Here is a 25,336-nt window from a genome sequence, read left to right as displayed (position 1 = left end):
CCAAGCTCACAGGAGCGTGGCTGCACCCTGAGCCGGAATGCTGGGGGAGGAGGGGGCAGGGGTTGGGAGCTGGGAGGAGCCGGGGAGCTCCGGGTAGTTTTCCCCAAGAGTCCACACAGGCAGAGACAGCCTAAGGAAGTAAAGAATAACATTTGGTCTTTGTCAAAAAACAACCAAGGGGGAGGGGAAGGGAACAGACAGTGAGTGTCACACAGCTGCTGAGGTCAATCTGGAGCGTGGGGTTAGGTGGGGGTGGGAGGGAATCGGGCTGTAAGGGGCAGGAATGGCTCCTGGAGCTCACTCATCATTCCTGATCTCACGAGTTGCAGAGCAGGCGAGATCAGTGGGGAGGTTTCGACTGGTTCTCCCCAGAAGAGGGGAGAGGGCGTGTGCCAGTGCTGGCCTGAGTGTTCCCAAGCGAGCAGGCACCTGCTTAGGGAGAAATACGCACTTTCCTCCAGCTCCGGTCCCCCACCTTGCCCATGAGAGGAGGAGGCCTGGGCTGGGGTGAGGCTTCCGGAATGCAGTCCTCCCTGATCCTGATCCCCACCCCCAGCTGCCGGCCCAAGGTCATAGGCTGCCTCCTGAGTAGCCTGACTCACCTGTCACAGTTAAGTCCCCCACCCCCTACCGTCCACAGACACCAGGGTAGAGGGTGCATGGTTGGACAGATCCTGAGGGTTGAGGCTTGGGACAGTCTCTAGCTGGCCAGCACTCCCAGCTAGGAGATAAGATTTCCTTCCCTCCAGCAACGGCCTCAAGTCCCTCCCCGGAAAAAAGCAGAAACTGAAATGGGAATTCTAGGATCCCTATGAGGTCACAGGCTCCACAGTGACCTCACAGGCTTAGGAAGAAGGAGGAGGAGTCTCAGATAAGGGGGTTGGGGATAATAGGCGGAAGAGCTCAGGGAGAAAGGAGTGAGGGGAGGTAGAGATTTGCTTCTTTCCCATAGGCTTTCCCATAGGCTGCGTGGACAGTGGAGAGGGCCAGGACTTCAGGGGGCGGGGTTGCGGCACAGAAAGCAGAAACCTTGGGCGTAGGGACCAGTCACGGGAAGGGGGTGCCTGGGGCTCGGATCTCGGTGGGAAGGGGATTAAGAGATGTAGACGAAGAGATGGGAGAGAAAGCAGTTATTAGAGGAGCTCGTGGGGACTGCTTCATAGACCGATTGGAGCTGAGGTTAAGAGATCATGTAAATGAGACAACCAGGTGAGGGGCGGGACCATCCTACAGGTGCGCAGCTATGCAAATAAAGAGAAAGGAGGAATCTCTCTCAACGCTCGGAGGCGCTGGGCGTTCTGTGCAAACGAGAAGCACGTTCATTGTCCAGGGCTTTCTCAAAGATGGGACGGGGTGGCTGCAGGTTTACGGCAATCAGGAGGGGCAGCAACCCTGGCCGCCAGGTGAAAGGGCGGGCCCGACCCCCGGATTGGGCGGGGCCCGGGGTGGGGCTATGCAAATGAGGGTCCCGGTCGGGCCCAGGGCCCGGCTGCACTCACCAGCCTGGGTGATGTCTGACAGGTCGTAGCTACGGGCCGCGCCCCGGGGGAAGTGCTTCAAGCGCCGGTTAGACAGGTTCAGGGTCCCGGTGGCCACGGCCTCCTCTAGGGCCCGCTCTGCACTGCGGCTCCCTGGCAGACCCGGAGACCCGGGCACGGAGGTTGTGGCTGCCGCCTCCTCACCCCTAGCGGCGAGTGGAGCCGCTACGGCCGCCGCCATCCGCTCCCGGCGGCTCCCGCTGCCTGACTGACGGGACCCGCCGTCCCTCCTTCCCCCTCCCCCTCCTTGGAGCCGCCGTAGTTGCCTCAAGGGGGAGGGAGCTGTGTCCGGGACCCGACGGACCAATCGTGGCCCCGAGACGCGTCAGAAGCGACCAGTCAGAACCCGCCAGTGGGGTGGAGCTCTGGCGCTGGAGTCTGACGAGAGAAGGGAGGGGAATGAGGATAGAGCGCTCGCCAACGGCTGGCGCTCCAGGCCGTCCCGCCCAGCGCAGCCGCACCCAATCACAATGCTTAGATCTGGAGGTGGAGCCAATCAGGTCCAACCAAGAGGAGGGGACACCGGCGCTCAACTAGTAGGGAAAAGGGCCGAGGGACCGCAAGCAGGAGCGCCTAGTCCTCGTCCCCCAAAGACCAATCGTAAGCCAGATACAGGCGAGTGACTGTCAAGAAGGCCAATTAGAGCCTCTGAAGGGAATCTGGACCAGCCTCTTCTCTGAGCGACGGCTCTACCTACCAATAGCATGGGCGAGAAGGCGGTCCCTTTGCTAAGGAGGAGGCGGGTGAGCTCGAATTTTAAGACTGAGATTAAGAATGAACGCAGAGCCCCGGGCCGGCCGGGAACGCAATGCGCGGCTGCAGTGGCGAATGCGAGCTGGACGTGTTAGGGGGCTAGCCGGCGTCAAGGGCTGGAAGGGAGTCGGGCGACTGCTTGAGGCGAGTGCACTGGCCGTTGTCGCAGCTGAAGGGGCCAGCGGGGGAACCTCTGTGAAGCCTCTGGCAGGGGTCTAGGACCCCCGGGCTGGGGGCGGGCGGGGGGCTTCCCAGAGCCTGGAGACGCCCAGCTCGAGGAGGGAGGGTGTAGCTGCAGCGTTGCACGGTCTGCCGTCTCACCCGAGGAGCTCCCCTGGACAGGAATGGAGAGGGGACCAGACCTGGGGGGTTTAGAGGCTTAGAAAGGATCTCACCGTCTAGAAAACGCCCTTGATGCTACGAATGCAGAAACTGAGGCAGAGGGAAGTTGATGCGTTAGCAAGAGCGAACAGCAAGTTCCTGACAGCTGGCTGTAGAAACCAGGCCTCTGGATCCTCCACGCACAGCCCTTTCCCTCTCCCTCAGTTTTCACAATGGATATTTTCACTCCCTTCCTCTCTTCCTCCCTCCGTCTCCCTTCCCTTCCCTTCCTCTTCTTCTTTTTTTTTTTTTTTTTAAAGAAGGTCTGGTTCTGTCGCCCAGGCTGGAGTGCAGTGGTGCAGTCATGGCTCACTGCAGCCTTGAATGCCTGGACTCAAGGGATCCTCCCGCCTCAGCCTCCCAAGTAGCTGGGACCACGGGCGGCACCACCGCGCCTGGCTAATTTATTTTTAATTTTTGTAGAGATGGGGTTTTGCTATGTTGCCCAGGCTGGTCTCAAACTCTTGACCTCAAGCGATCCTGCCTCTGCCTCCCAAAGTACTGGGATCACAGGCATAAGCCACTGCACCCGGCCCACAGTGGACTTTTTCTTTCTTTTGAGACAGAGTTGCTCTGTTGCCCAGGCTGGAGTGCAGTGGCTTGATCACGGCTCACTGCAGCCTCAACCTCCCACCTCAGCTTCCTGAGTAACTGTGACTACAGTCATGCACCACCATGCCAGCTAATTGTATTTTTTGTAGAGACAGGGTCCTACTATGTTGCCCAGGCTGGTCTCAAACTCCTGGGCTCAAGCAATCCTCCCACCTCGCCCTCCCAAAGTGCTGGGATTATAAGCGTGAGCCACCAAGCCTGACCCACAGTGGACTTTTTCTATTCACAACCTCTCGTTTGCCTCCTGGGGTGAAATGGAGTGGATAAAGGGGATCCAAATGCAAGAGGAATGGAAAATACCTTTCTGTCTACTTGGAGATCTTAACTTCCTTTCTAGTGGCATAAGTCCTTAATGCAGTCCCCTTCCTATGTGGTAGGTTGCCCAGAAACAAGTCACTGAAGTTGCTTTCTCCTAAGTTCACATCTCAGAGGTTGATATTCCTGAATAGTTGTTGAAGTATTAAGATTCCATCTTAGGCATCCCAGCCTAGCTGTGGCTAGGCACCATACATAAGGGAATTTGGGTGGTCAGTCTGGTGCAGTCAATTAACGGATCTGTGACACCGTGTGGTGAGAGCTGGTGGTCTGGCAGGATGAGACTCCTTTGAACCCCTGCAAGAGCCAGCCACTCCTTGGATTTCTTGGTGTAGATCTGCCCTGATCGGGACAGACACAACCCTGACCCCTGCTGTTTCTCCTCATAAATGTCACCCCACATAAGACAAAGCTAATATCAGAGACCCTGGGAGAAATCCTAAGCTTTCAGAGGACATCCATCCCTTTCTCCCACCTTAATAGGTTGTCCTTTATACATGCAATGATGTTACTGCCCAACAGGAAAGCAAAAGCAGTCTTCTTTTTTGTTGTTGTTTTGTTTTGAAACTGGGTATCATTCTCGCCCTGGCTGGAGTACAGTGGCAGGATCATAGCTCACTGCTGCCTCAAACTGGGCTCAAGCAATCCTTCTGCCTCAGCCTTCTGAGTAGCTGGGACTACAGGGGTGCATCACCACGCCTGGGTAATTTTTAAGTTTTTTATATATATATATACACAGGGTCTCTCTATGTTGACCAGGCTGGTCTTGAACCCCTGGCCTCAAGCCATCCTTGCACCATGACCACCCAAAAGTGCTGGGATTTCAGGCATGAGCCACCGGCACCAGGCTGCAGTCTCCTTTTGGATGTGTTTTTTCATGAGTCTAAAGAGTTTGCTGAATCATTTGTGAGCTAAACGATTATGAGCACAGTCACCTCTCCATCTCACCTGTCAAACTGAGTTTATAGTTTTTTGAGCCTATACTCTTGAGCTACCAATCCCTGGAGGCCTTGGCCTGCTGAAACGTGAAGAATTCACCAGTGTTTATCTACAGAGTTAGTGCTAAAAGGGCCTCAAGTGGGAAAACCTCCTCCTGCTCCCTGAAATAAAGATGTCACCTACCAGTAATTCACACTTTTATTTCTCCAGTAAAATGCATATCCCTTGAGCCATGTGATGGCTAGAACTGAGCTAGAACCCAGGAGCTGTCTGAGAGATGGGTCCTGGACAAGATTAAAGGGAACAGGTCACAGTGGCCAAACAGTGAGGTCACAGAGAGGTTTGTTAGCCCCAGACTCCATGGGGGAGGGGTCTAGGAGGCAGAGGGGCCCCAGAGGTCCCCCAAGCCTAGGCAGGGGACATGGTGTGGGAAAGCCAGCAGGAACGGGGGGCCAAGGGCCTAGGAGACAGGAGGGCAGAAGCAGGGAGGGGGCAATCAGGATGGTGAGGAGAAGCCAGAGACGGAAGCTGCAAAAATTCACCAGGCTGTGTGGACGGGAGGAGGGGCTCCGGGTGAGGGGGATTGGCCGCAGGAGATTGGGAGGAGTTATTTGGAGAAGTTAGGGATGGGTCTGGAGAGAGAGGGGAGGACATGACTGCACCCGGCTGGAGTCAGATGAGCCCCAAGATAGGCAGAGAGAAGGGAAAAAAGGATGTGGGACCCTCATGGGACCCTATGCACCCCTTCTCGGGTAGGTGAAGAGAAGCTGCCCTTCTTGTGGCCCGGAGCTTGGGGTTGAAGAGAAGAAGGGGAAAGGGAATCCAATTTCTATCCAGTTGTTCCCCCCAGAGCTGGTGAGTCCTTGGGGAGGGGGGTTGAGAATAATAGGATTGGGGGCCAGACCACCAAGGAGCCACCAATGACCCCCCCCCCCCCCTCTTCCCTCCTCCCTCCCAGGTGGAGCATATCATCTCATTCCTCCCAGTCAGAGACCTTGTCGCCCTCGGCCAGACCTGCCGCTACTTCCACGAAGTGTGCGATGCCGAAGGCGTGTGGAGACGCATCTGTCGCAGACTCAGTCCGCGCCTCCGAGATCAGGGTTCTGGAGTCCGGCCCTGGAAGAGAGCTGCCATTCTGAACTGTACACCTTCCCCAGAACCTCCTGTTCTCCTTGCCTCTTGTCCTGCCTTAGCCTTCCTGCTCTCTAAAGGCCCCTGATGACACCCACACTTCTAACAGTGCTTCCAGGGCCCCTTTCTCCAGAAGAAACGGGTCCAGTTCAAACATTCTCCCTTGAGTACTTCCTGCAAGTCTTCAGAATCCACCCACAGCCCCCATTAGCGGCCTCCCCGCCAAGTCTCCCTCTGTACACAGACACTTCCCACTTTTTCCCTAGAGGCATCCCTCACTCCCCAAACCTGGAGTTTTCCCTCCTCTAACCCAAGGCTTCTGAACTTACTATTGATATTTTGGGCGAAATACTTCCTTACTGTGGGGAGCGGTCCTCTGCATCATAGGATGTTTAAGCAGCAACCCTGGCCTCCACCCGCCAGATGGCCAGCAGCATCCCCCTTAATCGTGACAACCAATGTCCCTGAACGACAAAATCACCCCCAGCCTGAGAACCGTGTCATAAACCCTCTTCCCCTCCAGGGATCCCCCAGAGTCTACTTGTTACACTCACTGGGAGATTAAAAGAGAAGGGGTACCCAGAACACAGATCCAAAGCTAGGGGTGAGGGAGGATGAGCGGACTTCATTGATCATTCCTTTCCACTCTTATTTCTGTCTCTTTTTTCTTTTCTTTCTTTCCGCCCCCCCCTTTTATTTTAGACAGGTTTTTTTGTTGTTTTTTTTTTTTGAGAGAGGGTCTTGCTCTGTCACCCATGGGGGCTGGAGCACAGTGGCAGGATCTTGGCTCAATGCAACCTCCACCTCCCGAGTTCAAGTATTCTCGTGCCTCAGCTTCCTGAGTAGCTGGGATTACAGGCTCCCGCCACCACACCCGGATAATTTTTGTATTTTTAGTAGAGGTGGGGTTTTGCCACATTGCCCAGGCTGGTCTCAAACTCCTGGGCTTCTAAAGTGCTGGGATTACAGGCGTGCAAAAATTCACTGGGCTGTGAGGATGGGAGGAGGGGCTCAGAGTGAGGGGGTTGGATGCCACGCCTGGCCTCTGTGTCTTAATATTCTTAAGAGTTTTCCTCGACATCGCTGATGCAAGGTTGCACCAAAGACCTGCTCACTAAGAAGCACATGTTTGACCCTGGGCTGAGGTCGGCTGGAGACTAAAGTTCACATGTCCAGTATAATCTAAGCTTATTGTACACATCTTCTTCATAAAGGGTCTGTTCCCCTGTCTTGGGGATGGGGAGGAGCTACAAACTTGGGTGTCTGAGAAATCTACCCAAGCTCCATCTCATCTCCCTCGTGTCATCCCATCCCTTGAACCTTCTATCTCCTTCCCTCCTCCAGACACAAAGGGCCTGTATTTCCAGGCATTTGGAGGCCGCCGCCGATGTCTCAGCAAGAGTGTGGCCCCCTTGCTAGCCCATGGCTACCGTCGCTTCTTGCCCACCAAGGATCATGTCTTCATTCTTGACTATGTGGGGACCCTCTTCTTCCTCAAAAATGCCCTGGTCTCCACCCTCGGCCAGATGCAGTGGAAACGGGCCTGTCGCTATGTTGTGTTGTGTCGTGGAGCCAAAGATGTAAGTAGCAGAACCCTGGCAGCTGAGATCCCACCTGTGTTAGTCCATTTTCACGCTGCTATAAAGATGTACCTGAGGCCAGGTGCAGTGGCTTACACCTATAATCCTAGCACTTTGGAAGGCTGAGGCAGGTGGATCACCTGAGACCAGGAGTTCAAGACCAGCCTGGCCAACATGGCAAAACCCCTGTCTCTACTAAAAATACAAAAATTAGCTGGGTGTGGTGGCAGGTGCCTATAATCCCAGCTACTTGGGAGGCTGAGGCAGGAGAATCACTTGAACCTGGGAGGCAGAGGCTGCAGTGAGCCGAGATCGCACCCTTGCACTCAAGCCTGGGCAACAAGAGCGAGACTCTCTCTCAAAAAAGAGAAAAGAAAAAAAAGAAAGACATACCTGGGGCCGGGCGCGGTGGCTCAAGCCTGTAATCCCAGCACTTTGGGAGGCCGAGACGGGCGGATCACGAGGTCAGGAGATCGAGACCATCCTGGCTAACACGGTGAAACCCCGTCTCTATTAAGAAATACAAAAAACTAGCCGGGCGAGGTGGCGGGCGCCTGTAGTCCCAGCTACTCGGGAGGCTGAGGCCGGAGAATGGCGTAAACCCAGGTGGCGGAGCTTGCAGTGAGCTGAGATCCGGCCACTGCACTCCAGCCTGGGTGACAGAGCGAGACTCCGTCTCAAAAAAAAAAAAAAAAAAAAAAAAAGAAAGACATACCTGGGACTGGGTAATTTATAAGGCAAAGAGGTTTGATTGACTCAGTTCCACATGGCTGGGGAGGCCTCAAGAAACTTACAATCATGGCAGAAGGGGAAGAGGCACATCTTACATGGCAGCAGGCAAGGACGCACAAGCAAGAGCAGGGAAAACTGCCTTATAAATCCATCAGACCTTGTGAGAACCCACTATCGCGAGAACAGCATGGGGGAAACCACCCCCATGATCCAATCACCTCTCACCTGGGGATTACAATCCGAGATGAGATTTGGGTGGGGGCACAGAGCCTAACCATATCACCACCTCTCTTTTGAGAACCTAGACCCATTAGTCCTGAGGTGTCTTTCCTATGACTTCTGCCCTCCCATATAGGAACTTGAAATCAAGGGCTTATTTCCCAACCCTAGACCGAAGCATTTCACCTCCCACCCCAGGATCCAGCTGCCCCAGCCCCATCCCATTTTGAAACCCTAGATCTCAGATGCCCTCATCTTTTCCCCCAGTTTGCCTCAGACCCAAGGTGTGACACAGTTTACCGTAAATACCTGTACGTCTTGGCCACTCGGGAGCAGCAGGAAGTGGTGGGTACCACTAGCAGCCGGGCCTGCGACTGTGTTGAGGTCTATCTGCAGTCTAGCGGGCAGCGGGTCTTCAAGATGACATTCCACCACTCCATGACCTTCAAGCAGATCGTGCTGGTTGGTCAGGAGACCCAGCGGGCTCTACTGCTCCTCACAGGTGTGGCCCAAAGCAGTGGCTTTTGCAAACTGTTTCCTTCAGATTCCTCAGGCCCTGCTGCAGAGGAGGGGGAGGGAGGCCCCTCAGACTGGTTTCCATATGCCACCTTATCCTAGTCTCCATCTAAATAGCTCTGCCTTTCTCTGTCTCCTAGTCTAGGATTCTGCTTAATATTTTACATGAATAAAAGGTCCTGTCTGGGTGCAGTGGCTCACACCTGTAACCCCAGCACTTTGGGAGGCCGAGGTGAGCAGATCACCTGAGGTCTGGAGTTCGAGACCAGCCTGACCAACATGGCGAAACCCCATCTGTACTAAAAAATACAAAAATTAGGTCGGGCGCGGTGGCTCACACCTGTAATCCCAGTTGTTGGGAGGCCGAGGCGGGTGGATCACGAACGAGGTCAAGAGATCGAGACCAACCTGGTGAAACCCTGACTCTACTAAAAAAAATACAAAATTAGCCAGGCATGGTGGTACACACCTATAGTCTCAGCTACTCCAGAGGCTGAGGCAGGAGAATCCCTTGAACCCAGGAGGCGGAGGTTGCAGTGAGCCGAGATCATGCCACAGCACTCCAGCCTGGTGACAGAGCAAGACTCCGTCTCAAAAAAAAAAAAAAAAAAAAAATAGCCGGGCCGGGTGGCGTGCATCTGTAGTCCCAGCTACTTGGGAGCCTGAGGCAGAAGAATCACTTGAACCCAGGAGGTGGACGTTTCAGTGAGCCAAGATTGTGCCACTGCACTACAGCCTGGGTGACAGAGCGAGACTCCGTCTCCAAAAAAACAACAACAACAACAAAAAGGCCCTGCTGCCAAAAAACAGTTTGCAAACCACTATTAGTGAACACCTGATTTTAAAAAGTCTGATCTTGGCAGGGCGTAGTGGCTCACGTCTGTAATGCCAGCACTTTGGGAGGCCAAGATGGGCAGATCACTTGAGGTCAAGAGATCGAGACCATCTGGCCAACATGGTGAAACCCCGTCTCTACTAAAAATACAAAAGTTAGCTAATTAGCTGGGCATGGTGGCACGTGCCTGTAGTCCCAGCTACTCGGGAGGCTGAGGCAGAAAAATTGCTTGAACCAGGAGGCAGAGGTTTCAGTGAGCCGAAGTCGCACCATTGCACTCCAGCCTGACAACAGAGCGAGACTCTGTCTCAAAAAAAAAAAAAAAATTCAAATCTCCCCAGCTTCCATGCCAAGCACCTCACTATACTCCAAACTGCTCCCTACTTTCCTAGTGTCCTTTATGCTTAACCACATCCGCAGGCCTGAAACCCTCTAGGCTTTTTCTTAATTTTTTTTTTTTCTTTTTTGGAGCAGGGTAGGAGATGGGGTCTTGCTATGTTGCCCAGGCTGGTCTCGAACTCCTGGCCTCAAGTGATCCTCCTGCCCTGGCCTCCCAAAGTGCTGGGATTACAGGTGTGAGCCACCACACTTGATCACTTCTACATTTCTGAATGCCAGGCAGGGCTCTCAATCCCCAGACCTCTCACTCAAATCGGATTCTAACAAATCTGCTAGATTCTTCTCTCCACTCATCTCTCATGCTGAAATACTTCCCTGATTTATGGTGGGAACTGGAGTCTGGGGGACTTGGGGTCACTCTTCCCTTATTTCTTTCTCACCCTTTTTCTTCCAGCCCCACTCTAGGGCAGTAAATGTGTCACCCATAGAGCCTAGGGAGTCTCTTGGGATGTTTATGTGAATATTGGAGAATCCCCTCCCCAACTAATTGTCTGCTTCCCCTGCCCCCAGAGGAAGGAAAGATCTACTCTTTGGTAGTGAATGAGACCCAGCTGGACCAGCCACGCTCCTACACGGTTCAGCTGGCCCTGAGGAAGGTGTCCCACTACCTGCCTCACCTGCGCGTGGCCTGCATGACTTCCAATCAGAGCAGCACCCTCTACGTCACGGGTATGGACCACCTCCCCCTAGCTCAAGCCCCCAGCCTTGGTTAGACCCTCCAAACACTGACAGCCCTCACCCTTACTCCAGCTGGATGGTCAACCCCTGAGGGCATCCTAGTGAAAAGATGTGTTTAGGGCCGGCATGGTGTCTCTTGCCTGTAATCCCATCACTTTGGGAAGGCAGGTGGATCACCTGGGGTCAGGAGTTCAAGACCAGCCTGGCCAACATGGCGAAAACCCATCTCTACTAAAAATACAAAAATTAGCTGGGTGTGGTGGCAGGCACCTGTAATCCCAGCTACACCAGAGGCTGAGGAAGGAGAATCACTAGAACCAGGAGGTAGAGGTTGCAGTGACCTGAGATCGTGCCACTTCGCTCCAGCGTGGGCGACCGAGCGAGACTCAGTCTCAAAAGATGTGTTTTCAGTTCCCAGGCATCATAGTTGATGCATTCCTAGTGGGTTTGAGACTCCTTGGATCTTGTAGCTTTCATCCCAGGTGGGGCCTTATCCCTAGGAAATGGGTGCCCAAAGCTGCTGAGCTGAGGGCTCCTGACCCCCCAGACCAGGGGGGAGTGTATTTTGAGGTGCATACCCCAGGGGTGTATCGCGATCTCTTTGGGACTCTTCAAGCCTTTGACCCCCTGGACCAGCAGATGCCGCTTGCTCTCTCACTGCCTGCCAAGGTAGGCTCCTGGAGGGATGGGGCCAACCAGAGGGGTGGGGCTGTAGGGATTGAAAGGTCTGAAGTATTACAGGAATCAAATGATTGATCCAGAGGGGCAGGGGATTCCCAGGGAGAGGTATGCCAAAAGAGATCAGCTGAGGGCTGGGTGCGGAGGGAGGATTGCTTGAGCTCAGGAGCTCTAGACCAGCCTGGGCAACATAGTGAGACCCCATCTCTAAAATATATATATATATATAAAAAATATAGAAAGAGATCAGCTGGGGATGGCAGGTTAGTGACTGGGAGACTCTGGAACTCAGAGTTCCTCTGGAGGGAATGGAATGCCTATCCCCTTTCTATCTTGCATGCTAGATCCTATTCTGTGCTCTTGGCTACAATCACCTTGGTCTGGTGGATGAATTTGGCCGAATCTTTATGCAAGGAAATAACAGATACGGGCAGCTAGGAACAGGGGACAAAATGGACCGAGGGGAACCCACACAGGTAAGACTGTTTCCCAGCAACTCTCATCCCAACCCCTTTCCTCCAATTCCCTAACCCCCAGATATGTCCACTTCTCCTGCTTCCATAGAATCCAGATTCTGCTCCTCTGGGAAGTTAAGCCAATCAACATGTAATGTCAGTGGTACTGCCCCAGGTCTTACCCAGGGTTGGCACTATGAGGTCCATTCTGTGCAGTGCACACTGTAAATGCAGTAGGAATTTAGTGAAGGGGTAGAGTGGGTGACCTGGGCAGGCTAGAGTAACTTCTAGAAGAGGTAAGATGTGAGCAGGGGCCAGGTGCAGAGGCTCACCCCTGTAATCTCAGCACTTTGGGCGGCCAAGGTGGGCGGATCACTTGAGGTCAAGAGATCGAGACCAGCCTGGGCAATATGGTGAAACCCCGTCTCTACCAAAAATATAAAAAATTAGCTGGCTGTGGTGGCACATGCCTGCAATCCCAGCTACTCAGGAGGTTGAGGCAGGAGAGTCTCTTGAACCCAGGAAACTGAAGTTGCAGTGAGCTGAGATCGTGCTGCCGAACTCCAGCTTGGGCAACACAGCGAGACTCCATCTAAAAAAAAACAGATGTGAGCAGGGCGTCGTGGGTTACATAAGACTTACGTAGGGATAGAGAAGGCATTTTGTGTGATAAGGAGGGGGATAGGCACGAAACTTGCACATACCTGGGACAGTGACAAGACGGGTCTTACTAAAGCACAGAAGGCATCTTGGGAATCACTGAGGTATGAGGTGGTACAGGTGGGCACAAGCCTAGAGAGGTGTAGATCTGGGGAAGAGTCACTGCAGGTTCTGGAATGGGAGAAGGCAACCCCCAAGAGGTGACTGAGAACATGTCAGGAGCCTTGTGCAGAGGAGGCCGAGGCAGGGAACCTGCCAGGAGGCTGTTGAGTGATGGCAGCACTTGAGACAAGGGCCTGGCACTGCAGTGAGAATGCGAAGGAATGGATACAGGAGCCATTTGATTTGGGAAGAAAATGAATAGGGCCTCAAAACTGATTAGATGTAGAAGAGAGGGGTATAAGACAGAGGTGGCTCTGGAAGAAAGATGATATCTCACGCCTGTAATCCCATGAGATCAGCCTGGACAACATGGCCTCTAGAAAAAATACAAAAATTAGCCAGATGTGGTGGCAGGTGCCTGTAGTCCCAGCTACTCGGGAGTCTGAGGCACGAGAATTGCTTTAGCCTGGGAGGCGGAGGTTGCAGTGAGCCGAGATCGTGCCACCGCATTCCAGCCTGGGTGACGGAGAGAGACTCTCTCAAAACAAAACAAAACCAAAACCACACTCAATTGGAAACGTCTAGCTGGCAATTAGATACTACCTGGGAACATGGTTGAATGGACAGAAGTAGAGACTGAAAAGCAACTCTGAGAAGTAGGCCCCGTGGTAGGCAGGGGACGAAGAAGAGGTGCCTCTAAAACAGGCCATGCACCCCTCTAACACTGTCCCAGAAGCCATGTGACAAGGAAGTTCCAAATGGGGTGGGTGGCAGGGTTAATTGACAGTGTGACAATGTAAGATACATTTACTACTGACATGGAAAAGATAGTCATGCCATATTTTTAGGTGAAAAAAACTTTTATGAAGTGGTTTATATAGTACCATTTATTTTTATTTTTATTTTATTTTCAAGATGGAGTCTTGCTGTGTCTCCCAGGCTGGAGTGCAATGGCGCGATCTCGGCTCACTGCAACCTCCGCCTCCCAGGTTCAAGTGATTCTCCTGCCTCAGTCTGCCAAGTAGATGAGATTACAGCGTCCACCACCATGCCCGGCTAATTTTTGTATTTTTAGTAGAGACGGAGTTTTACCATGTTGGCCAGGCTGGTCTCGACTCCTGACCTCAGGTGATCTGCACACCTTGGCCTCCCGAAGTGCTGGGATTATAGGCGAGAGCCACCACACCCAGCCTCTTTTATTTTTATTATTACTTTTTTGAGACAGGGTCTTGCTGCTTCCCAAGCTGGAGTGCAGTGGCACAATTGTAGCTCGCTGCAGCTTCCAACTCCAGGGCTTAAGAGATCCTCCTGCCTCAACCTCCCAAGCAGCCAGGACTACAGGAATGCGCCACTATGCCTAGATAATTTTTTTTTTTGAGACAGGGTCTTGCTATGTTGCCCAGGCTTATACTGAACTCATGGCTTTAAGCAATCCTCCCACCTCAGACTCCTAAAATGCTGGGATTACAGGTGTGACCCACCACACCTTGGCTCATCCCATTTTTTGTTTAAAAATACACAACTTGCCCATCATGGTGGCTGGCATCTGTAATCCCAGCTACTCAGGAGGCTGAGACAGGAGGATTGCTTGAGGCCAGGAGTTGGAGGCTGCAGTGATCACCACTGCACTCCAGCCTGGGTGACACTGAGACCCTATCTCTAAAAAATGAAAAATATACAACTTATGTGTATTTGTTTGTTTAGCCAACAGTGAAGAATATCTAGCAAGATATTAATAGTAGATAGTGGGATTTCCAATGATTTTAAAATTAATTTTTTGCTTGCCAATGTTTCATAATTTTTCTAGAATGACCATAAATTACTTATCAGTGTCTTCAGAATTAAAGCACTAACAGGCTCAGGAGAATGAGGGGGTAGAAGAGGCCCTGGGATTTAGCCGCTGAGAGGGCAAATGCCTCTAGAAAGAGCATGTCAGTAATGTAGTAAAGAAAAAAGCCAGATCCCAGGGAGGTGCTGGAAAGACTGGCTGTGGGAAGGAACAGTAATGTGGCCAACCTCAGATTGGTCATGTAACCAACTCTGCTGCTTAAGAGAGACAGGCAGGAAGCGGCAGGAAGCAAGTAGAAGATTTTTTTTTTTTTTTCAAAAACAGGGTGGCCATTTTGGAAGAGAATTATGTGATAAGTTGAAAATGCTAGGCTGAGCACAGTGGCTCACACCTGTAATCCTAGCACTTTGGGAGGCCAAGGCAGGTGGATTTCGTGAGCCCAGGAGTTCAAGACCAGCCCGGGCAACACGGTGAAACCCTGTCTCTACTAAAATACAAAAGAAATTAGCCGGGCGTGGCGGTGTGCACCCATAGTCCCAGCTACTCGGGAGGCTGAGGCAGGAGAATTGCTTGAAGCGGAGAGACAGAGGCTGCAGTGAGCTGAGATCATGCGACTGCACTCCAGCTTGGGCAACAGAGTGAGACTGTCTCCACAAAAAAAAAAAAAAAAGGTAGAGGCTGAAGTGGGAGGCCAGGAGTTCAAGATCACCATGGGCAACATAGTGAGACACTATCTCTATAGACAATTTAAAAATTTAAAATTTCAAAATTATAGGCACATGCTGGGTGTGGTGGCACACGCCTGTAGTCCCAGCTACTCAGGAGGCTGAGGCGGAAGGATGGCTTGAGCCCAGGAGTTCAAGGCTGCAGTGAGCTATGATTGTACCACTGTACTTCAGCCTGGGCAACAGAATGAGACCCCATCTCTAAAAAAAGAAAATAGAAAATAAAAATACTAGAGTGGAGGCCAGGTGCAGTGGTTCACGCCTGTAATCCCGGCACTTTGGGAGGCCAAGGCAGGCAGATCACCTGAGGTCAGGAGTTCGAGACCAGCCTGGTCAACATGGCATAAACCCCGTCTCTACTAAAAATACAAAAATTAGATGGGCGTGGTGGCAGGGACCCGTAGTCCCGGCTACTTGGGAGGCTGAGGTGGGAGAATCGCTTGAAGCCAGGAGGCAGAAGTTGCAGTGAGCTGAGATCGTACTACCGCACTCCAGCCTAAGCAACGGAGTCAGACTCTGTCTCAAAAAAAAAAGAAGGAAGAAGGAAGGGAGGGAGGGAGGGAGGAAAAAGAAAGAAAGAAAGGAAGAAAGAGAAAGAAAGAAAAGAAATAAAGAAAGAAAGAAAAAAAAAGAAAGAAAAGAAAAGGAGGGAGGGAGGGAGGAAGGGAGGGAGGGAGGGAAGGAAGTAAGGAAGGAAGGAAGGAAGGAAGGAAGGAAGGAAAGAAGGAAAGACAATAGTAGAGCAGGAAGGGAGGGATAGTGGAAGGAAAGTCCTTCCTCAGGGTGGTGTTGGAGGCTAACCTGGAGTTGCACAAGGAGCAAGTCTCCCTGAGGCTGGCAGGCAGGATGAGAGGCTGGACTGGCACAGATGGGTGGGCTGAAAATGAGGGGTACACCACAGCAGGCCCTGGGCTCAGGCAAGGAGCTCATTTTCTGGGGGGCATAGATGAAGTACCAAGAGAAGTGCAAGACTCTATGTGACCACTTAGAGTATGGGGGCTGCAGGGGTCAGCAGGGCAGACCTGGGGCATGGGGCAGTGCTGGCTCCCATTTCCTCCTCCCCAGTTCACATTCTGCCCCGAGCCTTCCAGTCAACCTTTTCCCACCCCAGCCCCGCAGTCCCTTAGTGCTCCCCGCTCAGGGCCCCTGGCCGTGTGTCCCCAGGTTCGTTACCTGCAGCGGCCCATCACCCTGTGGTGTGGCCTCAACCACTCTCTGGTGCTGAGCCAGAGCTCAGAGTTCAGCAAGGAGCTGCTGGGCTGCGGCTGTGGGGCTGGGGGCCGCCTCCCAGGCTGGCCCAAGGGGAGTGCCTCCTTCGTCAAGCTCCAAGTCAAGGTCAGAGCGGGGTCAGGGGAGCGGGCACCCAGGGAAGACGAGAGTCTTGTGAGCCAGGAAGCCCACAAGGCTGTAGCTGGGGCTCCTGCAGGGACCCAGGGGGTCCCATTTCCCTAGCATCACCCCACCTCCCTCCTCTGCCTCACACCACACTCTCTGCTCTCTCCCTTAGCAGACTGTGCTGGCCTTGCCCAACCTCTCACACCCCTGGGACTTAGCAGGCTCAGGGCTGGTGTGAGAGGGAAGAATGCAATAGGCAGATTAGCCCGGGCTCCCTGGGAACCCCTGCAAGGAAAGTACCACTCAGCCACGCCCCTTTCTCTCCTCCTCCAAGGTCCCTCTGTGTGCCTGCGCCCTCTGTGCCACCAGGGAGTGCCTATACATCCTGTCCAGCCACGACATCGAGCAGCACACCCCCTATCGTGACCTGCCAGCCAGCAGGGTGGTGGGGATTCCCGAGCCCAGCCTGGGGACCGGAGCACCCCAGGACCCCGGGGGGACGGCCCAGGCCTGTGAGGAGTACCTTAGCCAGATCCACAGTTGCCACACGTTGCAGGACCGCATGGAGAAGATGAAGGAGATCGTAGGGTGGATGCCCCTGATGGCTGCACAGAAGGACTTCTTCTGGGAGGCCCTGGACATGCTGCAGAAGGCTGAAGGAGGCGGGGGTGGTGTAGGGCCCCCAGCCTCTGAGACCTAATCCCCCTCATGCTAGCCTAGTCCCTGGAGGGAGTCTGGCCCCAGGCCAGGGACTAAGGAGCAATGACCACTGTGTGCATGCATGTGGGAAGGGGTTGCTAGGGGGTGGGGACCGCTAACCAGGGTAAGGCAGGGAATTGTTTTGTAAAATGTTCAGGGGGCTGCCCAGGAGGGGCCCCCAACCTGACTATCATGGACGAGAGATTTGATGGATAGAATAAAAGGCTGCAGTGAGGCCTGGTGTGGAGGCCTGGTGGAAGGCTGGCAGGGATGGGCAGGGATGGGGGTCTGCTGCCTGGCATGGTGGGTGCGGGAGGGCAGGAGCCCAGGCAGAGGCAGGCAACAGAAGCAGCTCCAGGTCTCAGGTGCGGCGGAGCTGATGCTGCCTGAACTCTTCACATTGCTGTCCACTCCCCGCTCCCAAGAGCCCACCCGGTCGTTTGGACTGGGAAGTCCTGGCCCCACTTTCTGGAACAACTCTATGCACAGATGCTCTTGGCTACCCCCCTGGGGTCCGTGTCTATTAGACTTGTCCCATCCTGAGGCAGCCAGTTCCTCTTGACCCCCAAGCTTCCCACCCATCTCAATTCAGCCTGAAGCCAGCCTCCTCCTCTCTTCCTTCTGTTTACCCCCCAGGTTTGGGCTCTGTTTTCTACTCCTTCCACCTCTTCCTCAGTAACAAGGACACTCCCTTCATCTACACCCCATGCCTCCTGCCTTGCTTCCTGTACCTTCAAGTAGTTGGAAGAGGTCATGGGTGAGAATTCCTTCTCCTTGGCCTAGTCTGGCCCAGGCCTGGAGAGAAGGCAATAGAGATTTGAAGTGGAGGCCAGGCTTGGTGGCTACGCCTATAATCCCAGCAGCTTGGGAGGCCAAGGCAGGTGGATCACCTGAGGCTAGGAGTTCCAGACCAGCCTGGACAGCATGCTGAAACCCTGTCTCTACTAAAAATGCAAAAATTAGCCAGGCATGGAGGTATGCGCCTGTAGTCCCAGCTACTTGGGAGGCTGAGGCACAAAAATCGCTTGAACCCGGGAGGCGAAGGTTGCAGTGAGCCGAGATGGTGCCACTGCACTCCAGCCTGGATCACAGAATGAGACTCTGTCTCAAAAAAAAAAAAAAAAAAAGAACTGGAAAATGGGCTGGCAGGGGTGGTCAGGCAGGGGGTGAGCAATGAGGGCTCCTGAGCTAAGCAGGGGCTGGGGGAGGATGGGGGCTAGTGAGTCCTCAGAAGGTCCTGGAGATACTCCCTCAGTGGACAGAGTAGGGTTCCCGATGACGTTACTTGAGGCCTGGGAGACGGCCTCTGCCCCTCACTGCTCCTCCCCCTTCTTAGGTCAACATTTATGTGTCCTAGACCTAGAGAGGTCCCAGGACACGCCACTGTCCCGCCTTCCCCACCGCCCGCCCCACTGGCCAGTCCCCACGCCCACACACCCGAGGCTGCCCCATCTGGCGCTGATTATCCTGCTGCTGCCGCCACCGCTGCTGCTGCTCTGCAAAATTCAGCTGCTGCCTCTGTCTTGAGGACCTCTGCCTCTTTCCCCCGGGCCATGCTGCCTGCAGCCACAGCCTCCCTCCTGGGGCCCCTCCTCACTGCCTGGGCCCTGCTGCCTTTTGCCCAGGGCCAGACCCCCAACTACACCAGGTAGGTCTCTTGGCATCTTCCAGACAGCTCCAGTGAACTTCAGACCCCTGATTCCTGGGGCGTTATGCCTGGGGATATTTTGGGTTCCCTTGCTGACACACCACTCCCCAGATTTCCCACTGCCTCACCCTTCTCTGGCCCCCAAATCCTCCCCATCTGCTGTAAGACCTTGATCTCCTGCAGGCCACCACTGCTCCCATTCCCCCACTTTCGTCCTCTGGTATCTTAAGTCTCCCCACCTACTCAGATCCTTGGCCCCCCCATAGAACCCAAGAGAGAGCCAAGCTCCTGAACTTGCCTGGTAGCTGGATTCCAGGAAGGAATTCGAGAGGGATTTAGAGGGAGGAGGGGCCAGCGAGTGGAGACTTGGGAGTCAGATTCTAAAGCAGTTTGGAACAGGGGCAGGGCTAAGGTGAGGAGCTCGGGGGGCCTGGCCTCCAGGTTCAATCAGAGGGCCATCACCACTGCAGCTCCCTCCATCTCTCCACTCCCTCCCCCCCACCGCCTCGTGGCTATGTCCACATCTGGAAGTAGTTAGGCGGCTCCTGTCCCTGGACTGCCAGGCAGAGTGAGGGGGGAGTCAGGAAGGGGGGCCGAGGAGGATTCCGGGAATTCCTGTTGGGGTGGGGGTGGGGACTCTGGGGGTTGGAGGGATGGTCGAGTTGCCAGGCCCACTTTTCCCTTATCTTTGTGGGAGTCTGGGACACCCCAGCCCTGTCCTGGCTGGTGGAAGCTGCCCCAGGTCTCTCAAGGCCTTTCCATTTCATCCCCCAGCTTCCCTCCTTGGAGTTTCATCCTCATCAGCTCATCCCCATCTTTTCAGTGCTCCCCCGTCCCACCCGTCCCTGCTCTTTCCTGACCCCGTTTCTGTTCTCCAGACCCGTGTTCCTGTGCGGAGGGGATGTGAAGGGGGAATCAGGTTACGTGGCAAGTGAGGGGTTCCCCAACCTCTACCCCCCTAATAAGGAGTGCATCTGGACCATAACGGTGAGAAGCCCCTCTGGGCACTACACCTTGTCAAAGTCTCAGAGGCAAAGGCCTGACTGTGAAGTGACCGCCCCCAGGCCCCCACCCCCAGTCCCCGGCACCACCTTCTCAACCTGGGACAGCTCCAAGTGTCTTCCCTCTGTCACTAAAGGCATCATTCCCACCGTAACAAGCACCCTCTTAACCCTTCCCTCAAATCCTCATTCTCCAGTCCCCGGCCCTCCCTCCTCTTCCAAAGCCTCAGCTCTTGTCCCCTGCACAGGCCACCAGCAGAGCTGCAGAGACCAGGCCCTCTGCCCTACACTGGCATGGGGGCCTCTTCCCGTTCAGTCCGTTTCTGCAAGAAACGCTTGGGGCAGGGGAGTTGCCCTCTGGCTGGGTTGTGTGGGGCCTGACTCTGTGGGTCCCCGCCTCTGTCCCCGCTATCAGGTCCCCGAGGGTCAGACTGTGTCCCTCTCATTCCGAGTCTTCGACCTGGAGCTGCACCCCGCCTGCCGCTACGATGCACTGGAGGTCTTCGCTGGGTCTGGGACTTCTGGCCAGCGGCTCGGACGCTTTTGCGGGACCTTCCGGCCTGCGCCCCTAGTCGCCCCCGGCAACCAGGTGACCCTGAGGATGACGGCGGATGAGGGCACAGGAGGACGAGGCTTCCTGCTTTGGTACAGCGGGCGGGCCACCTCGGGCACTGGTGAGAACTCCCTCACCTCCGCTTTCCCCCCACTCCAGGCCCCGCCCCGGGCGCAGTCCCGCCCCCAGCCCTAACCTCTGCCCCGCCCACCCCGCGCCCCAGCGCCTAGGGCGCCTTACCTCCCTGACCAATTTTCCTCACTAACCGCCCCTTCAGTCCCTCCTCCCCGTCTTCTCTCCCCTCCTCCCGCACCCACCCATCCCCTCTTCCAGGGCCCCCCCCCAGGCGCGAGGCGGAAATGGGTCACCGACCCGCGGGTGGAATGGGCGGCCTGGGGTTACTGGGACGGTGAGTAACTGCCCGCCCCCCGTCCGCAATCGGGCTCCCTCCGACGGGCGCGAGGGGGCACCCCAGGGCTGGGGGGACTAGGTTCCTCCGACCCGGGGGGTCCCCCTACACTCAGCCCTGGGCTCCCGATTGCGGTCCCATCACCCCCTCCTGGCGGCAGAAGTCTCCCTTGCAATGTTTCAGGCGGGGACCTCCCTAAAGGGGGCCTCGGGGGCTGTGCCCCAAGTCGAGGACACCCTCTCCAGCCTGAAAGGGGACTCTGCTGCAGGGCCGGGGAGATGGGATCTCCTAGGGGAAGAGGCGCGGTGCGGCCGCGGGTCGGGGAGGGGCCAGAAGGGGGCGTCCAGCCAGTTCCTCCTCCCGCTTCGACCGCTCGCCAGTGCGCCCTGCGGCCCCAGACTTCCCCGAGCCGCGCTCCTCCCGGCCGCTCTCTGCTAACCTGCCCCCGTCTTACCTCCCCTTCTTCTCGTCCCCTCATCCTGAGCCCCAGACATCCGAGCTGCCTGCCGGGGCTCCCAGCCTAGAGCTCTCCTCGAGCTGACCGAGGGTCTCCACCGCCCCCCACCCCCGCTCCTCTCTCCCCTCCCCAGAGCACCAATTTTGCGGGGGGCGGCTGGAGAAGGCCCAGGGAACCCTGACCACGCCCAACTGGCCCGAGTCCGATTACCCCCCGGGCATCAGCTGTTCCTGGCACATCATCGCACCCCGGGATCAGGTACCGACCCTCCTCCCCAGGCTGCCCTAGGGGACCCAGGCGGCGCCCTCCAGCTTGCAGCCAGCAAATATTTATTGAACATCTGCTGTGTCCCGAGCACTGCGCTTGCGCTGGTGGGCCCCCAAAACAGCCCCAACCCCTGCATGCACACAAACAAAAATGTAAAAATTGCAACTGAGACAAGTCTCAGGAGAGTGAGGTACAGGGTCCTGGTATAACACGCGGGTCTGTCACTTGTGAGTGCGCCAGGACTTGACCTTGCCAACGACGACGACCGACGCCCCTGCAGGGTCCCATGGGTGTGTGTGGTCCTGCGTGCTGTGGTGTGAACGCCTTCAGGAGGGGGCCCAGGGGACTCGGGAGGTGGGAGTAGGGGCTGCAGAAGGCACCCAGTAGATGAGGTGCAGGCGCCGAGAGGTGTCCCACCGCGCAGCCCCCGCCTCCACCCGCCACCAGGTCATCGCGCTGACCTTCGAGAAATTTGACCTGGAGCCGGACACCTACTGCCGCTACGACTCGGTCAGCGTGTTCAACGGAGCCGTGAGCGACGACTCCCGGAGGCTGGGGAAGTTCTGCGGCGACGCAGTCCCGGGGTGAGGGGCGGGACCTGGGCGAGTCCGGGTGAGAGAGTAGGGGGACCGCGCGCAAGCGGCTGTTTGTAAGGGCGGGGTTCAACTAAAGGGACGGGAACTGAACCCCAGGGCTCCAAACCAGGGAGGGAAGCAGGTTCCGGGCCAGGCAAAGAGAAGATTTGGCCTTGGGTCTGGAGTCTGGGGATAGGCGAATGGGGCTCTGCGAAGTCGGGACGAAGTTAAAAGGCCACCGGACCAGGCGTAGTGGCTCATGACTGTAATCATAGCACTTTGGGAGGCCGAAGCTGGAGGATCACCTGAGCTTAGGAGTTCGAGACCAGCCTGGGCAACATGGCGCAACCCTGTCTGTACTAAAAATACAAAATAATTAGCTGGGCATGGTGGCGTGCCTGTAGTCCCAGCAACTTGCGGGGCTGGGGCAGGAGGATTACTTGAACCCAGAAGGTCAAGGCTGCAGTGAGCCGAGATGGAGCCACTGCACTCAAGCCTGGGAGACGAAGTGAGACCCTGTCTCAAACAAACAAACAAACAAAAAAGGTCACGGGGGGGCCGGGTGCGGTGGCTCACGCCTGTAATCCCTGCACTTTGGGAGGCCGAGGCGGGCGGATCACGAGGTCAGGAGATCGAGACCATCCTAGCTAACACGGTGAAACCCCGTCTCTACTAAAAATACAAAAAAATTAGCCGGGCATGGTGGTGGGCGCCTGTAGTCCCAGCTACTCGGGAGGCTTGAGACAGGAGAATGGTGTGAACCCGGGAGGCGGAGCTTGCAGTGAGCCGAGATGGCGCCACTGCACTCCAGCCTGGGCGGCAGAGTGAGGCTCCGTCTCAAAAAAAAAAAAAAAAAAAAAAAGTCACGGGGCTGAGACGAGTGTCGTGCACACCCGCCCTGACACTTCCCCCAATGCTCGGTGGCCACCCGCAGCTCCATCTCCTCCGAAGGGAATGAACTCCTTGTCCAGTTCGTCTCAGATCTCAGCGTCACCGCTGACGGCTTCTCAGCCTCCTACAAGACCCTGCCGCGGGGCACTGCCAAAGAAGGGCAAGGGCCCAGCCCCAAACCGGGAACTGAGCCCAAAGTCAAGCCGCCCCGCAAGTCCCAACCTCCGGAGAAAACAGAGGAAACTCCCTCAGCCCCCGGTGAGTCTGGGATGGGGGAGGAAGGGGAAACAGACTGAAGGGAGCCATTTCAAAAAGTTCTGACCTGCACTGTGGCTCACACCTGTAATCCCAGCATTTTGGGAGGCCCAGGCAGGAGGATCACTTAAGCCTAGGAGTTCAACATAGCAAGACCCTGTCTTTTCAAAAATAAAAAATTAGGCTGGGCTAGTGGCTCACGCCTGTAATCCCAGCACTTTGGGAGGCCAAGGCCGGCAGATCACCTGAGTTCAGGAGTTCAAGACCACCCCGGCTAACATGGCGAAACCCCATCTCTACTAAAAATACAAAAATTTGCCAGGTGTGGTGATGCACACCTGTAATCCCAGGTACTTGGGAAGCTGAGACAGGAGAATCGCTTGACCTGGGAGGTGGAGATTGTAGTGAGCTGAGATTGTGCCACTGCACTCCAGCTTGGGTTACAGAGTGAGATTCTGTCTCAAAAAAAAAAAAAAAAAAAATTAGCCAGGCGTGTGGTCATAGCTACTTGGGAGGCTGAGGTGGGAGGATCACTTGAGCTGGGAAGGTTGAGGCTTCAATGAGCCTGACTGTGCCACTGCACTCCAGCCTGGGCAACAGAGCAAGACTCCATCTTAAACAAACAAAAAAGTTCTTCCTCGGCTACATTCACTCATTGATTCATCTGATAGTCACTGGTCCCTCCTTCCTGCCAATGACCCTTACTGGGTGCTGGGACCGGAAGCCGGAGAGAGCTCTGAACAGTTCAAGTCAATGAGGCTGTTATGGGGACAATGCTCCCTCCTACCTGCTGAGCAGGTCACGCTCCACCCTCCTTCCTCCTAGATGCACCCACTGTCACCTGCCCAAAACAGTGCCGCCGGACAGGCACCTTGCAGAGCAACTTCTGTGCCAGCAGCCTGGGTAAGAACACCCCCAACCCCATCCAGCTCCTCGAACCACCTCCCACTTCTGGTTCCAGTCCTCTGCCGTCTGGAACCTCCCATCTCCTCATCTGTCACTCCCATTCTCCCACAGTGGTGACTGCAACGGTGAAGTCCATGGTTCGGGAGCCAGGGGAGGGCCTCGCTGTCACTGTCAGTCTTATTGGTGCTTATAAAACTGGAGGACTGGACCTGCCTTCTCCACCCACTGGCACCTCCCTGAAGTTTTACGTGCCTTGCAAGCAGTGCCCCCCCTTGAAGAAAGGTAACAGAGATGTGGAGAAATGGGGATGGGGCGAGCTAAGCCACACTGAAATGATCAAGGTGTGGAATCTTGAGACCTGCTGACAGGTCTCAAGAATAAGAGATCTCAACCCCTCCCTCCCTCCTTCTTCCAGGAGTCAGTTATCTGCTGATGGGCCAGGTGGAAGAGAACAGAGGCCCCGTCCTTCCTCCAGAGAGCTTTGTGGTTCTCCACCGGCCCAACCAGGACCAGATCCTCACCAACCTAAGCAAGAGGAAGTGCCCCTCCCAACCTGTGCGGGCTGCTGAGTCCCAGGACTGAGACCCAGGCCAGCCCCGGGCCCTAGCCCTCAGGCCCTCTTTCTTATCCAAATAAATGTTTCTTAACTGAGGAAGGGGTCAGATCTCCATGCTTATGGTATTGGGGTCCAGCTTGAGGATTTCTTTTCATTCATTCATTCATTCAACACATATTTACTATACAGAATAATCTTTCAAGAATGTGACCAGGTGTGGTGGCTCACAGCTGTAATCCCAGCACTATGGGAGGCTGAGTCAGGAGGATTGCTGAGGCCAAGAGTTTAAGACCAGCCTGGGCAACATGGCAAAACCCCTCTCCACAAAAAAAATACAAAAATTAGCCAGGTGTGGTGGTGGACACCTGTAGTCCCAGCTACTCAAGTTGAGGTGGAAGGACCACTTGATCCGGCGAGGTAAGACTGCAGTGAGCTGTGACTATGCCACTGTACTCCACCTGGAGGAACACAGTGAGACCCTGTCTCAAAAAAAAAAAAAAAAAAAAAAAAGAAGAAGTCACAGGCCAGGTGCAGTGGCTGATGCCTGTAATCCCAGCACTTTGAGAGGCTGAGGTGAGAGGATCACTTGAGGTCAGAAGTTTCAGATCAGCCTGGGCAACATGGCCAGATTCTGTCTTTACAAAAAATAATTAGCTGGGCGTGATGGTACTCATCTGTGGTCCCAGCTACTCAGGAGGCTGATGTGGGAGGCGTGCTTGAGCCCAGGACTCTGAGGCTGCAGTGACC

General features: G+C 55.1%; 3 protein-coding genes across 4 annotated transcripts in view; 2 read left to right on the top strand and 1 right to left on the bottom strand.

Moving 5' to 3' along the window:
• The window catches only part of LRCH4 (leucine rich repeats and calponin homology domain containing 4), a 28,992-nt gene extending 9,789 nt beyond the window's left edge, over positions 1 to 19,203 (bottom strand). Inside the window, exons 1-2 of the mRNA XM_025378636.1 lie at positions 19,018 to 19,203; positions 1,500 to 1,916 (exon numbers count right to left, since the gene is read on the bottom strand). Of these exons, the coding sequence (XP_025234421.1) occupies positions 1,500 to 1,719 (220 nt within the window). The 5' untranslated portion in view covers positions 1,720 to 1,916; positions 19,018 to 19,203. The remainder of the gene's footprint in view (positions 1 to 1,499; positions 1,917 to 19,017) is intronic.
• On the top strand, positions 1,906 to 17,306 carry FBXO24 (F-box protein 24). Of its 2 annotated transcripts, none has more exons than XM_025378637.1 (10): positions 1,906 to 2,281; positions 5,295 to 5,393; positions 5,497 to 5,680; positions 7,014 to 7,249; positions 8,468 to 8,702; positions 10,461 to 10,619; positions 11,176 to 11,297; positions 11,651 to 11,782; positions 16,202 to 16,372; positions 16,707 to 17,306. In XM_025378637.1, exons 1-10 carry the CDS (start codon positions 2,243 to 2,245, stop codon positions 17,070 to 17,072), a joined length of 1,743 nt encoding a protein of 580 aa, XP_025234422.1. In that variant the 5' UTR covers positions 1,906 to 2,242; the 3' UTR covers positions 17,073 to 17,306. The 2 variants fall into 2 exon arrangements, with proteins under 2 accessions (XP_025234422.1, XP_025234423.1); XM_025378638.1 differs by lacking the exon at positions 1,906 to 2,281 and adding an exon at positions 4,892 to 4,962.
• PCOLCE (procollagen C-endopeptidase enhancer) lies at positions 18,346 to 24,688 on the top strand. The gene is made up of 9 exons (XM_025378639.1): positions 18,346 to 18,719; positions 19,598 to 19,706; positions 20,136 to 20,394; positions 21,273 to 21,397; positions 21,854 to 21,990; positions 22,916 to 23,130; positions 23,953 to 24,030; positions 24,145 to 24,315; positions 24,449 to 24,688. The coding sequence occupies exons 1-9, from the start codon at positions 18,418 to 18,420 to the stop codon at positions 24,613 to 24,615; spliced, it is 1,563 nt and encodes a 520-aa protein (XP_025234424.1). The 5' UTR covers positions 18,346 to 18,417; the 3' UTR covers positions 24,616 to 24,688.
• The last annotated feature ends 648 nt before the right edge of the window (positions 24,689 to 25,336 follow it).

Source organism: Theropithecus gelada, chromosome 3 (genome assembly GCF_003255815.1).
Source record: "Theropithecus gelada isolate Dixy chromosome 3, Tgel_1.0, whole genome shotgun sequence".
NCBI classification, from domain to species: Eukaryota; Metazoa; Chordata; class Mammalia; order Primates; family Cercopithecidae; genus Theropithecus; species Theropithecus gelada.
The sequence above is the reverse complement of the archived record's forward strand: the minus strand, read 5'-3'. Positions and strand labels throughout refer to the sequence as shown.